At 39.9% G+C, this 13,304-nt stretch overlaps 1 protein-coding gene across 1 annotated transcript in view; it reads right to left on the reverse strand.

Moving 5' to 3' along the window:
* Nucleotides 1–2,880: 2,880 nt before the first annotated feature.
* Nucleotides 2,881–13,304, reverse strand: part of NID1 (nidogen 1) — a 44,173-nt gene continuing 33,749 nt past the window's right edge. Inside the window, exons 16-20 of the mRNA XM_033056384.1 lie at nt 11,196–11,367; nt 10,313–10,470; nt 8,893–9,016; nt 7,571–7,683; nt 2,881–6,190 (exon numbers count right to left, since the gene is read on the reverse strand). Coding sequence (XP_032912275.1) covers nt 6,069–6,190; nt 7,571–7,683; nt 8,893–9,016; nt 10,313–10,470; nt 11,196–11,367 — 689 coding nt within the window. The 3' untranslated portion in view covers nt 2,881–6,068. The remainder of the gene's footprint in view (nt 6,191–7,570; nt 7,684–8,892; nt 9,017–10,312; nt 10,471–11,195; nt 11,368–13,304) is intronic.

The raw sequence follows: 13,304 nt of genomic DNA on the forward strand, positions 1-13,304 counted from the left end.
CCATGGTTGGATTGTCACTTGCAAGCAAAAGCCTAGAAGGATACTCTGCATAGAAAAGGATGAAATGTGTGGTTTGCCATCTCCCCTATGTGTATATTTGAAATTACATCAGACCACTAAAAATAGATTATTAATTACTTAAATTAGTGCATTCACTTAAAAATACATGAGATAAATTTTCTTAAAGGTTAACCATTAATAAGACAGCCTGTAATACAACTCAAGGGAATAAATCTCATGCTTACAAATGCATCAACAGAGACCTCTGGATTCAAGCTGCTGGACAGGCTAGCCACCTTCTTAGCATGCTAGTACTTTGCTGCTATTTAGTATTAGAGGAGGTTCTGTAACACACTCGCTGTACAGCTAATGTGCACAGGAAGTCATAGCTAGAGGTTTTAGTCCTGGAAAAGGTATTGCAGGTGGGTATTAGCTGGGAGTACCAACTTGAGGGAGCAGGTGCTCCATGAAATGCCAGCAGTGGCTGACCAGGGTATCTGGGGCTGTGTCAGAAATGAGGGAAGTTATGCTCAGCAGCATGCTTTCCCTCTGGTTGGAAGCTGGATTATTACTGTCTTCTGGCTTATCTGGTTAGGTGTCTTATTCGCATGAAGGGGGGAACAGAGATGTGAAAAACAAACCTCCTGTTCTTGGGTTTTGACCTCAAACAAACAAAACTTTGCCCTCAAAGAACAGGATCTGCAATCAACAGTGCCTGAAGTGCCTGGGATAGTATGGTTCCAGTGGGAAAGGAGACACTGGAAAGGTTTCTGAAATTCAGTGTAACATAGTTACTCTGCATCTTAGTCTCCCACCCAGCAGCACATTGCTGACCTGACTGAAGACCTCAAATACACAGTACGACCATCATCTTGCTAATTGTCTATCCCACCTCTTAAACTTCACACACTTTTGCATCCACTGCCACAAACCCCTCAGTTGCCTTCCCAAAATATTTTTCACTTTCACTACAACCCTGGGAATTTCATGGGAAGATTTCCCCAGTGCTGATGTGCAAGTTACTGGATGAGATCCAGAGGCACCATGTGCCATGGCCCACTAACATCTCTACAGCTGACCATTTTCCTCATGTTGAAGGGTCTGCACTACACAGCTCCTCTGCGTGCTTCTCATGTGTTCCAGACAACCCACTGAGTAGGAAACACTGCCTGTTTGGAGTGAGCAACACCATCACAAACTAAATGGATTATGGTGAGTACTAAAGTCTAAGAAGCCAAAGGCTGAAACACAACATCCCGGTTATTTGTGGGAATGACAGTTTGTTCCAGTCCATCAGCTCCAGAATCCTTCTGGTCAAAAACCCCATTAAATTACTGCAGTCCCTTCTGCTTTGCCACAAAGCAGCAGGGAAGGTCACTCGCTTCATTCCACTGCCAGCCAAGCCTTTTACTTGTCAAGCAAAGCTCCCGACTCATCAATATGCACATTTGTAGGATGCAATATACTGACCTTTCACCAATTTTACTGCTGTGCTAACCTAAACTTACAAGATAAAGAACAGACTTCAATTAAAGTAGAATTTAAACACAGAAAGTGATTCAATCAGTTCATGAACAATCTCCTGCCACATCCCCAGTCAGAGACTCAGGTTCTGGAGGTAATATTTAGTACTTAAACACAGGCCAAACAGGGCGCTTCTCACAACTGTATTCCTTATAGCCATACCTGTTTCACATCCTGTTGGTTTTTTTGTTTGTTTTTTTTTTCTTCCCCAGTAAATTCTCCAAGGAATACGTTATTAAATACTACACAAAATCCCACAGTTTGCATTTACCCATAGGTTAAACTGATGCATTGTGACACCGCCATGGAGGGGCCATTATCCTCTAGTAATCATCTGTCATTCTTAATCACATGCTGGCAAGTTAAAAATGTAATATGTTGTGACAAAACTGTGCAAGTGGATAACTGCAGAGTTAGCAGCTTGTCAGCCTGGAACAACATGCTGGTGAGGATGCTGAGCTTCAGAAAGCCACACTGGATTTTCACCATGAGGGAGGTTACTTGCAAGTTAAAAGGTGAGTAAAATTGGGGTTTTCTAACACCCTCCAGACAGAAAGGAAGCCAAACCATCCAATTAAGTCATAAGGAAGCCACTCCTACTTTCAGTTGTTTCACTCTTTTTGCTACTTATTACAAGATTGGTAAACATAATTAATAATCTTAACAGTAAGTATTTTCGTGTGTGCTAGAAGGTCTGTATGGACCGATTTAAGAAAACATTTAACTTACCTCTGGAATAGCTCTAGGTAATATTTTGTCTTTTGTTTAAACATTGAAGCAATTGTTCCTCATTCCTGGAAAAACTGAGAATCTACAGATTTTTTGTAGCAAAAAACCAATGAACTGCAGTTACATGGAAGCTTTTCTTCAACCAGAGACTGATATGGGGACTACCAGTCCCAGCCTATTCTAATAAAAAATTAATATTAATACTCAAATAAAACTCAATATTTTCCATTATCTCTTTAACCTCAAATATAACATAAAAATATATCTGAAATTTATTTGCTCCTGAGGCGAGTCTAGAACAGTCAAACAAGCAACAGTTAGAAAAAGGAGAGAGTAGGTGAATTAGACCCAGGTCAGCAGGAGAAAACCCCGTCTTATAGAAAGATACCATTAACTCTCTAGGGTTAGAAGAAGGAAACTGAAAAATCACATTTTTAACATCCAGAATACTTGTGAACTTTAAAATGGAAAAACACAATAGACACAGGAAGAATATCCTCAAATGGCTAATGTTAAATTTATCATCAAAAGTTGACATTCCTGGCTAAACTGTGATTAAAATAAGGAATCCAATATCAGCAATCATTTTAGAGGCCAATGATTTAGCAAGATTCAATGAGAAAGCAAGCAGATACAGGAATAGAGAACTCTGGAGTGCCAGCATGCAGAGACCACCCAAGCACTGCAGCTTAGCTAACTGCTCAAGGCCAACCAGTTAACTAAAGGTGTGAAGAAAACTTGAGGGAACTTCAGCAGAGGCTCATCCTCTAACAGCTGTCTTGGGGGTTCTCAGCAAAGGCAACCCTTTTGCTCTCCTGTTAAAGGCTGCTTTAAAGCTGGGGCTCTCACCCTGGTCCTTGCCTGAGCTGTGCCACATCCAGGCACCCCATTGATTCAGGTCCTGGGCAACTCTCAGTGTGGCTGTGAGCCTTGGCTTCACCACTGTGCACTTGGTTGGCAGTCACTGATCCTGGCCACTATGCCCAGACCTGATTATGATCTGTGATCCTGACTCAGTTTCCCAGCTTACACACTGCAGATTTGCTTGGTGTTGTGGTCCCTGGGCTGAACCCAGCTATCCTCACCGGCACTGACTGCCTCACTTGAGGTACAGTGGGACTGGTCCATAGCTGGAAAAGCCATGGCTTCTACGGGCCTCCCTTCCCTGAGGGAACAGCTTTGCCCTTGCCGTACATTGGCATTGAGCTACAACAGCTGAAGTTAGCAATAAGCATTACCTGAGAAACAAAACATCATGCTAGAGCTTTTTAAAAGTTCTTCATTTCTAGGGACTGGAATGTTGAAGTTGTGCAAACGTTGAAGTTTTGTGAACTGCCACATCTACACATGGATCTGCTGAAGCTTCCACTTGTTTAGTGCTCCCTACTCCCAGATACAATACCTGAGTTCCTCAGTCTAAAAACTCAGTTCACAGTAATACTCTTCCTCTCTTTGCGCTGCAGACTATTCAGAAGGTCATGCATCAACACTAGAAGTTCTGCTGGGGTATATTTTCCTTGACATCTTTGTCATTGCTGAATGATTTGCATGGAATTAGTTGACTAGTGTTTAATAATAACTACCATAATACATGAAGAAGAACATTGTGCTGATTCAAATTTAAAAATAAATCAATGCATACAGTCCCCAGAACGAATCACCAACAATCTCCTGCTGTAACTCCAAATGACACCCTTTGGATCTCAGTAGCATATGCCTTGCAAAGCACCCTATTACCCAGAAACCCAGGACTGGGGCATTTTTGAGCATAGGGATGAATTCTATCCTTTTTTAATCTTGTCCTTCTATATTTTCATTGCTATAAGTCTGAAGTATGGGATAACTGAATTCTACTTACTTGACAAAGGTAAACAGTAATTTACAACCAGCAAAAAGATTGAGCCAAAACAGAGAAAGCCCTATGTTCTTCAAGCACTCGTGTATTTGTCTTGAAGTATCCTACTGCTTCCAGACTACAAAGCCCCAACAGCAGTTTTTCCCACCTATGATGTTGCATCTTGGAAGAAAAGTACCATCACTAGATATGAGTTAGCTAAAACCCAGAACACAAGAAAATGTATTTCAGACACCACATATCACTTCCTTCTGCAGGCATGACATTCTTTTTTATAGAAAATAAAAACCAACCATTTTTATTGACCATACTTCAGATACCTGTACAGAGTGTAAACTTTAATATTTCACCAGATATTTGAATATTTCTGGAGAATGAATTCTCAAGCACCTTCATTTCAACAAATTTTTGGTATTTACAGTAAGACATACCTGATTAAGTGTATGGATAGAATGAGTTAAAAGTTATAAAAAGTCATACAAAAATCTTTAAAATGTTTATATGTTTCGCTATTTTATGATAAATACACAATTAAAGAGGAAGATGTCACACAGTTAAGACTCAGAATTGGCTCTGTTTAAAACTGTCACTGTTATGTCTGAAGAGGCAGTGAGGAAATGGGGATATTAGCTTACTGATCTGATCACAACACACAGTGAAATGTGCTCTGGCAGGAGTCTCACAAGCCCTGTTTTGCTCTGCCACAGGTTGGTTTGAAGGCAAGCTTCCTTCCCAACACACAGTGGGGAAAACAAACTTCACTCCCAAATTTGTACTGCTAATTTAACATATAAGTATGCATTTAGATTTTCCCTCTCCAAACCTACTGGTGATCATGGAAACACCAACTTCACTTTGATTTTCAGAACACTATTTTTGCTGTTACTGAACACTGGCACATAAATGGGGTATCACTATATTTTTTTCTTTTAAGCGCTAAAACAGAGGTGAGCTTTCTGAAAATCAGATTTTAACTGCCATAGTTTCTTACAGTCTGCAAAAATGCATGGCATGGTTTGCTAAAGAAGAGATTGCTAAGATAGAATTCAGAGACTTAGAGGCTTATAGAATCAAATGTGGAAATATTATTTAAAAACCTCTCAGAAAACAAATGTGACTCTTTAAAACCACAATGAATCAACCTCCTTTGATGACCTACCATGATTGTTCAAAATATCTAAATTTTGTTTAGTGGATTTGAGGGAAATACTCGGAATCCACTTCAAACAGAAGAAAGATAAATCTCTTAAAACGTAGCAAAAACTTCAAATATATCCACTAAAGAGTGTTGTTTATGTTTTACAAATCATGTGCTGCAGGAAAGGATCACATGAGCCAGGTGAGAATTATAAACCTTACAACACATGGATAAAGCACTTCTGTAGTTGAGATTCAAGTTTTTGAAGTGAAAGGATTGGTAGTGAGAAGGAATATGGTTGGACAGTAAATAGGTGCTATTACTGGGTATTTCCCCTCACCTGTTCATCCTTGGGACTCCCTGATTGTTTCTCAGCTAGAGATAAGCCCAGCCACATATATAATGGGCTCAGCATACCACTTCTGCAGAAAACTGCTGTGCAGCCCAAGATACAATTCAGTCTCAGGATTTGAGTAGTTCCATTCTTTTTACTCTGTTCTGTGTTACTGGCCAAGAGACACATCCTCCTTGTCTGGGGCAGATGCAACTAAGGCTTCCACATTTACCTTTAAAAGCAAAGAGATAATTTTACAAGGAATAAGGTGAAGTTTGACCCAACCTGGGCAGCTCTGTCTTACTTAATTGCTACAAAAAGAGCCTCTGCCTGTGTGTGTGTGTGTCTGTGTGTCTGCATATGTGCATTGTGGCTTGCTATCAGCAGCATGGAGCACTTATCTTTAGGGCCTGATTGTGTTGAGAGGAGTGAATTGTTTACAGCACATTTCCAAAAGGTGTCTGCTGCTCTAAAGCTTATTTTAATGCTCAGTTTCTTTCTATACAATCTACTCCAACTGTGTTGTCAGGGCAGCGGCAAGTACGGCCTCCTGGGGTAGCCAAGCAGAGGTGAGTACAGCCACCATTATTCACCGTACAGTAATTATGTCCTGGGGAAAAAAAAAAGAAGCAAAACCTTAGAGAGAAAAAAAAATGCATACAAGAGGTGTTAAGATTTATGGCTACACTAGGAAAACAAGCTTTGGGGAGATACGAGTCACCATATCCCTGTGTCAACTTGACATTCACATGAAAGATCAAGATATCAGAGTGAAAGAGGCAACATGAATCAAGTGGGCTGTTCCTAAAACAGCCTTAATAAACTGGCCACATGGTCACAGATATTAGAATGGAGTGAGTAAATAGAGAACTGCAATGTGGGGACAAAGTCCAAAATGCTACAGAACATCATTCTCAGATACCAACCTTACAAAGACAGAGGAATGATCCATGAAAACAAGCACAAATAAATTGGGTGGTTGGGGAACTGTTAACATTAAAGAGTAAAATGAAAGAGAAGCCAGTTCCAAAAGCAGTGGATCAGAGAGGAAAGGCATCCATCCAGAAAACCACTTGAAACATACATAAGACATAGAAAGAAATGTCACCAAAGTTCCGAATATTATAGGTATAAGCATATACTCAGAGCATACAATGTTGAATTTTACACTGCTTACCAAAATGAATCTGTGAATTAACTAGTAATAACAATATAACTGATTTCTTAATTATGACATTTGTATGTATTTTTAAGCTCTGAGCCAAAACTTCCATTAAATTGTTTTTTATTGCATGTAATGAGTAATTTGAAGAGAAACTATCCTAGGGGTTTTTTAGTCCCAAAGTGAAGAATAGCACAACTCCTACAATTCCAGCTATATTGTAATAAAAACCAGCGAATGTTTCTCCTGTGATTTGCTAAGAACAACCTGACTGCACAATGATACAGTTTCACAAAAACCAAAGTGTATTTCAAGGGTATCAGCTTCTCTCTTACTTTTTCCAATAGCATCTGAAAAACTTAACATTTAACTGAGCAGAAGGACCAGCTCAGTCCAGCCACTCTACCACCTGCTGTTTTCTGAACATTCCATTTTGAAAAACACTGGATCTCATTAAGGACATCTGGAAGACTGCAATATTTCAGTAGTTTAAACTTAATAAGTGAATAAGGCCCTAGCCATGAATATAGTATTCAATTTAGAAGATGATACATTAGCATTTTTTACAGGTCAGATGCTCATCTTAATCATACACATCCTTTCACAAAGGATAGAACAGGCCCCTTGTTCCCCTCCAGTTCTGGTTTCATGTGGCAAATACAACTGCTTTTATGGAAAAGAAATTAGGTGGCTTTTAATTTCTTACTTAACAGAAATCTAAACCCTAACCCAAATCAGTTGGCAGCTTATAAATGCGAGCTGCTACTAAGTTCATTTATACAGTAAGGTGTTACACAGCTGTAAAAACTCAAGAATCATCTGGATTACCTCCTGGGCACTGAGCAAAGGCTGTGGTGATTCCGTAGAGTCGTGAGCGCTTGTGAGGCTGGAAGTTATCATTTTCTAATGAAATCGTGCGATCCACTGCTACAACAGCATCCCTGCCATATGCAGAAGAAAATAAACAGAAGTGAGACGAAGGTGTAAGTACAGGGGAAAAAAACCAACACAGCAAAAAGCTCCCCTCACCCCCCGCCAAACCAACCAGAAAGCCAAGCAAACAGTCAAAAATTGAAAACAGAACCAAAAGTGGAGAAAATTGTTTCTTTTTTACAATTAGGAAGAGATACCAAAAGTAAAATCCCCCAAGATATCACCTTTCCTGGACAAACCTAGTATGTTATGACCTTCACTCTAGGCAGCTAAGAAATTTATCAGGGAGACATCTTAATTTTGAAGGTACTTCCAATACAGGATAATGTCACTCTACAGGAGGGACACATGTGTTGGTAGTTTTGGCACATTTTTCACATTCTGCACCTCTGACAAGTACTGTGGTATAGCTGACATTGCAGCTATTAAGCATAGCAATTATGGACAACAATGTGTTTCAGGCAGAGCCTGATCTCCAGAAGGAATGCAGCTAGTCCTAAGCAATCCTTCCTTCCTAAGTATAAAAGGGCAGTCAAGTGACAGATCTGTAGCATGCTGTTCCTTAAGCCTGTTCTAGAATAGCACTTCCCAGATGTTAGTTTCTATCCTGGAAATCTTCATACACAGTAATAGCTACTGCTGCTGCAATTGATAGAGGCATTTGGGTAAGAGCTTGCTGATATATCCCGTAAAACCATTTACATCAAGTAAAAATATTTATTTTAAAATGCAGAGACTGGATTTTTTTCCAGAAGTTAATGTAAACCTCTAAGTCTGTTCATATGGCAACATTTTAGAGCATTTGCAATAAAGAAAGTGTCATCAAGATACTGAACACTTTTTTTTCCCTTATTTTTTCATTGAACATCATATAATATAGGGCACAGAAAGGCAAGAGTGATGAATTTCTGCCCTCTACAATGCAGCTGCTATAAGAGAAACAAGTTACTGCCCACTCCTTTCCCAAGAATGTTCAGTGTTAAAAGCATTTTCTTCGAGGACAAATCACTATGCTAAGAAGTGAAAACTCAGTTAACTGGCAGCAGCAATAGGTCAACTCTACACATCCACTCCACCCTGCATCAGCTCTTGCCAGGAAAGGAACAAAACAGGAATGTGTGAGAGGTCAGGCGTGAGAAATGCAGAATATACTTCAGTTTCTACCAGGGAGAAAAAAGAATAAAAGTACTCCATAACTTCCTTAGCAGATAACATACCTTCTCCAGTCTGTATAGTACAAATTCTTCCCATAGCTTGTAACACCAAAAGGATACTGAATCCCTTCAATAATCTTTCGTCGACCAAGCTGATTAGGGTTCATGCATTCCAGCCTCTTGGTACCTGGATGTAGCGAAACAATTAAGCCTTTGAATCAGAACAACAGAGCTCTCATCAGGGATGAAAGACAAGCATAAATATGCAAGCATGAACAGGGTGGAAAGTCCTGGTAATTTTTCAGTGTGCTGCTTAGTCAAAGCCTTCCTCCATATCATGTGTGCATGTGCCAAAAATTGAATGGATAAATACTCCGGTGCTAATGCTACTCAGCACACCACTGAAGTTAAAGAAACACAGATGTCCCAAGCAGCCATGGCCAGTGCTCAAAAGCTGAGATTTCTGCTACAGATTCCAGAATCCTCAGGTTAGTGTGGCCTCAGGTTAGTGTGGCCTCCTCCATTCTGGAGGGATACTTCAGCTGTTAACTGGTTCCACCTCCTCTGGAAGACATTTTTGCAAAGTTTGTTTGGTGAGTGTGTTCCTGAAATGTTTACTGGGTTGAAGGTGAGAGTGCAGGAAGAACGTCTAACTCATATGCAAATAGAGTGCAAAGCCACTGCAAGCTAGGAACACTGCTAATGAATTTAAACACCTGTAGGTTTTTCCTAAGCAATGTATTTCAGAATTAGACAAAAAAGGAGAAGGTGAAAATGTGAGAACAACAAAGGAAGAGAGAGAAAGTAACTAGAGACAGCAGAAGGAGATACATTTGAAGGTTGGAGAAATTGTTTTACAGTGAAAAAGAGATCTTGAACATTTTAGTTTATCCAAAATTTGAAGAGGGACTTGAACAGTAAAAGCACCTCCACAGGAAGACATCCCTGTCAGAGTCTACAGGGTGAAAGACAGCAAGATGCCAAAAGATAAAAATTAAATAGGAATTAAAAGCACACTTCCCCCCACCCACTGCTAAGACTCTGTCACAAAACTAGCAATGGGTTTGTGTCAGGATGTTAATCCCTTGATCTTTTGGGTGCATTCCTTTTCAAGACTTGCTTGAGTCAAATATAAGCCAGACTTGGCGTCAGATTACAGGCCTTAAAGTAGCAGTGCCAGGATGACATTCTGTAAGGCAGAGTAGATAAATCTGTGGTTTTTCCCTGGTCTTAAACTAACAACTTCTACAAAGACCTAAGCACTACCTAAAAAAATAGCCACATACTAGACACACAGACATAGATCTGTTGCATTCCTAGAAAGTTTTGTGATCAGAATTGAAACCCTTCAGCTTGCACACAGTCTCATGTGAATAGCAATGAATAAATCATTAAAGCCAAAAGTTATGGCTGTGCATAATTTCAGGATTGGTCATATTTACACTACTACTATTACAAAGAAATATTTTAGCCCCCCCTTTACCTGCATCTACCCAGCACAGCATTGAGGAATAAGGATCAAATGTCAGTCCATTTGGCAACCCAAGATCATCTTTAACAAGAATTCTTCTGTTTGAGCCATCCATGTATGAAGTTTCAATTTTAGGAGCTTCTCTGTTCCAGTCAGTCCAGTACAAGTTTCTTAGGAAGAAGAAAAAGGGTAGAGTTAAGACAGAGACTTATCTTAAAAGGTTGTTGTAATTAAGAAAATGCTAAGAACACAAAAGGAACACACAGCCCCTAAATCATTTAAATGAATAATAAGGATCATTTTTCATTAAAAACAAAAGGAACAAGCACAGACATCAGAAGAAATGCTTTCCTTTCATTGTTTAGCTTGTGAACAAAATGCCAGCCAAAAAAGACCTATATTGCAACAGTTCTGAGTGTCATTCAAAATGTACATCTACATTTCAAGTTCTTCATCTCACTTCCCATCTTGTCTACTCAGGCTAAAGCAAGAGTATTTGGCATACATTTGGGACCCATTTGTAACAATATTTTTCTTTTCAGTGTACCAAGTAAGCACCACACAATGGAATCAGAGAAGTTTCTCCACAGCAGAGACCCCTAGGGAGGGCCATTAACTCTCTGATGTTTCACTATTAATAGCCATTTTTTAGTGGTAGGGTTTTTTTTCCATTCTGTGCCTGAGAACATGCATGGCCCCTCAACAGCACCGTTGTTGTTTACTCCTTAACACACACAATTTACTATAAGATGGAAGCCCATGATGTTTGACCTGAACCCAGAGCACTACTCCATCAGTGGGGCTCTGCATGGAGCACAGGTCTCTCCTCAGTCCATTAAATAATCAGATAAATAAAATCAAGCTTTGCACACATTTCGTGAGAACACATCCATACCCTCTCACAGGATCCAGGACAATTGCCCTGGGGTTCACCAAACCAGTGTCAAAAAGGATGCGACGCTGGCGCCCGTCCAGCCTGGCCACTTCTATTCTATCCAGTTGAGAGTCAGTCCAGAAGATGTTGCGACCTAGATGATCTACAGCTATCCCTTCAGGGCTTCCCAAGTCTGCAGGAGAGCAGAGAAAAACATTCCTAGGCATTATATTTATTCGCAATACACTGTCAACCTCCTAAGGATAACCTTCCGTTTTCTTCAGTGTTCTAGCTGTGGTCCAACAAAAGCTGTTTTATATCACTTGGAAGAGGAACATGCATTTTACCTCAAAGTTTAAATACACAAAACTCTCATAAAGACATAGAATGAAATGTTCCATACTGAACAAACTTGCCATACATAGGAACTGTACCTGGAGGGGCAAACATAGAAAGAGTTGATAACAGAAAGAAACAGCAGATAGTATCAAAATGTTATTCTACCATCCTTAGAAGGCCATAAAATGGATTATATAGCCTTTAATATTTCTCCTTCTTTAGTACTGGCATATATGGCACCCCTCTGAAAACTGAATTTATGCTAAGTTTACCTGATGCAACAATTAAACAAAATCAAATTCTAAACACTAGAGACAATGACATTAACTTACTGATGCAATCTAGATCCAGTTCTGTGTTTTTGCAGAGCTATTCTTTTAGGAACACATTTTAGCACTGGATGTGCACAGTTTTTCTTGGACAGTTAGTTGTTCCAAAAGCAACAGGAAATAGCAGATAATGACCTTACTGCTCTAGCATTAGTAATTTCTAACTTGGATGCAGAAAGAATTTATAAAGCTTAAATCAGCCACTATGAGAAACTGCTCTGTTTTTTTCAAGGTTCCATTGAGAAAGAGCAGGCAGACCGAGTGGAATTTAAGGAAGCAAAAGACACGTTAAAAAAAAATAAATCTATTTTCGTTCAATTTCAGTTCAAAAGAAAAGGAAAGAATTTTACATGGTCACTGCCCAAAAGATGAGAAGCTACCCTTTACATCACTCAGCTGTTGGGAAAAAAGCACCCTTCAAATGCTGATCCACACACAGAATGGAAAGTGGCCCATTAGCCTTCTTTTAATTCTTAAGTTTATTCACTGACAGCCATTAAACAAACATTATGTGACATGAGCAACCTTTCTGGAAAAAAGGCTTTTGGCCCAGAGCATAGGAACATAGGCTCTCTAGACTTTGCTACCGTGATGTTGCTGTGAATAACAGTTGCACAATAGTTCAAGCATCCTCTGCTCTCCCACTCAAGTGGATTACACTTAGCACTTTATCTGCACACATGACATTTTAGATTTGTATTAATTGCTGAAGAGGTGGAAAGGAACAAACAAGATGTACCTCATTGTTTCTGACTCACAGCTCATAGCCAGAGGGGAGGGGTGGTGGGCAAGAAAGTAAATGTTAATCAGGTATTTCCTTACTCCTCCTGAAGGCTCTTGGGCACACTTGGACTCATTATACTGACTTCACATTAATCCTTTATTTCTCTAAGTGCTTCTGTGGAGCTAAACCTGCCTGCTGCAAGAAACCACCTCACATATACTTCAGAACCTCAAATGTACTTCTTTCCTTGCTAGTGGCAGATTCTGCTGAGGATGGTCTCATTTTGATGTGACAGTGGAAACAGTCCCCAGTCTCCGGGATCAGAAGATTACAGACTAAATGGCAATGGAGGAGTTCCCAGACTTTTAGGAAACAGAAGACAGTAGCAGGCAAAAGATCTGCTGTCACTGATTCCCAAAAGCCCCTGCTCCCTGAATAGTTTCCTTGTTTCAATTTCCTTATGTCAGCTGTATTTTAGGAGATTTATAGAAATCTAAACTAAATGTCCTTTCTGTGTGGTTGATGATGAGCCAGAAAAAACTATCCGCCATGGAGGGAGGGGTAAGGGAATATTTAAAGGCTTCATTTATCACCAGTCTTTCCAGAGGCACAAATATGTTCCTGCTGTATTGTCATCAAGCCTGATGCAGTCACCCCAGGCTCTGTCCCTGGGGGCAGGTTTGTACAGACATGCACAGCTGACAGGACTTTAAGCATTTACCACAGAGCAAAGCTCTC

Source organism: Catharus ustulatus, chromosome 3 (assembly GCF_009819885.2).
Source record: "Catharus ustulatus isolate bCatUst1 chromosome 3, bCatUst1.pri.v2, whole genome shotgun sequence".
Classification (NCBI taxonomy): domain Eukaryota; kingdom Metazoa; phylum Chordata; class Aves; order Passeriformes; family Turdidae; genus Catharus; species Catharus ustulatus.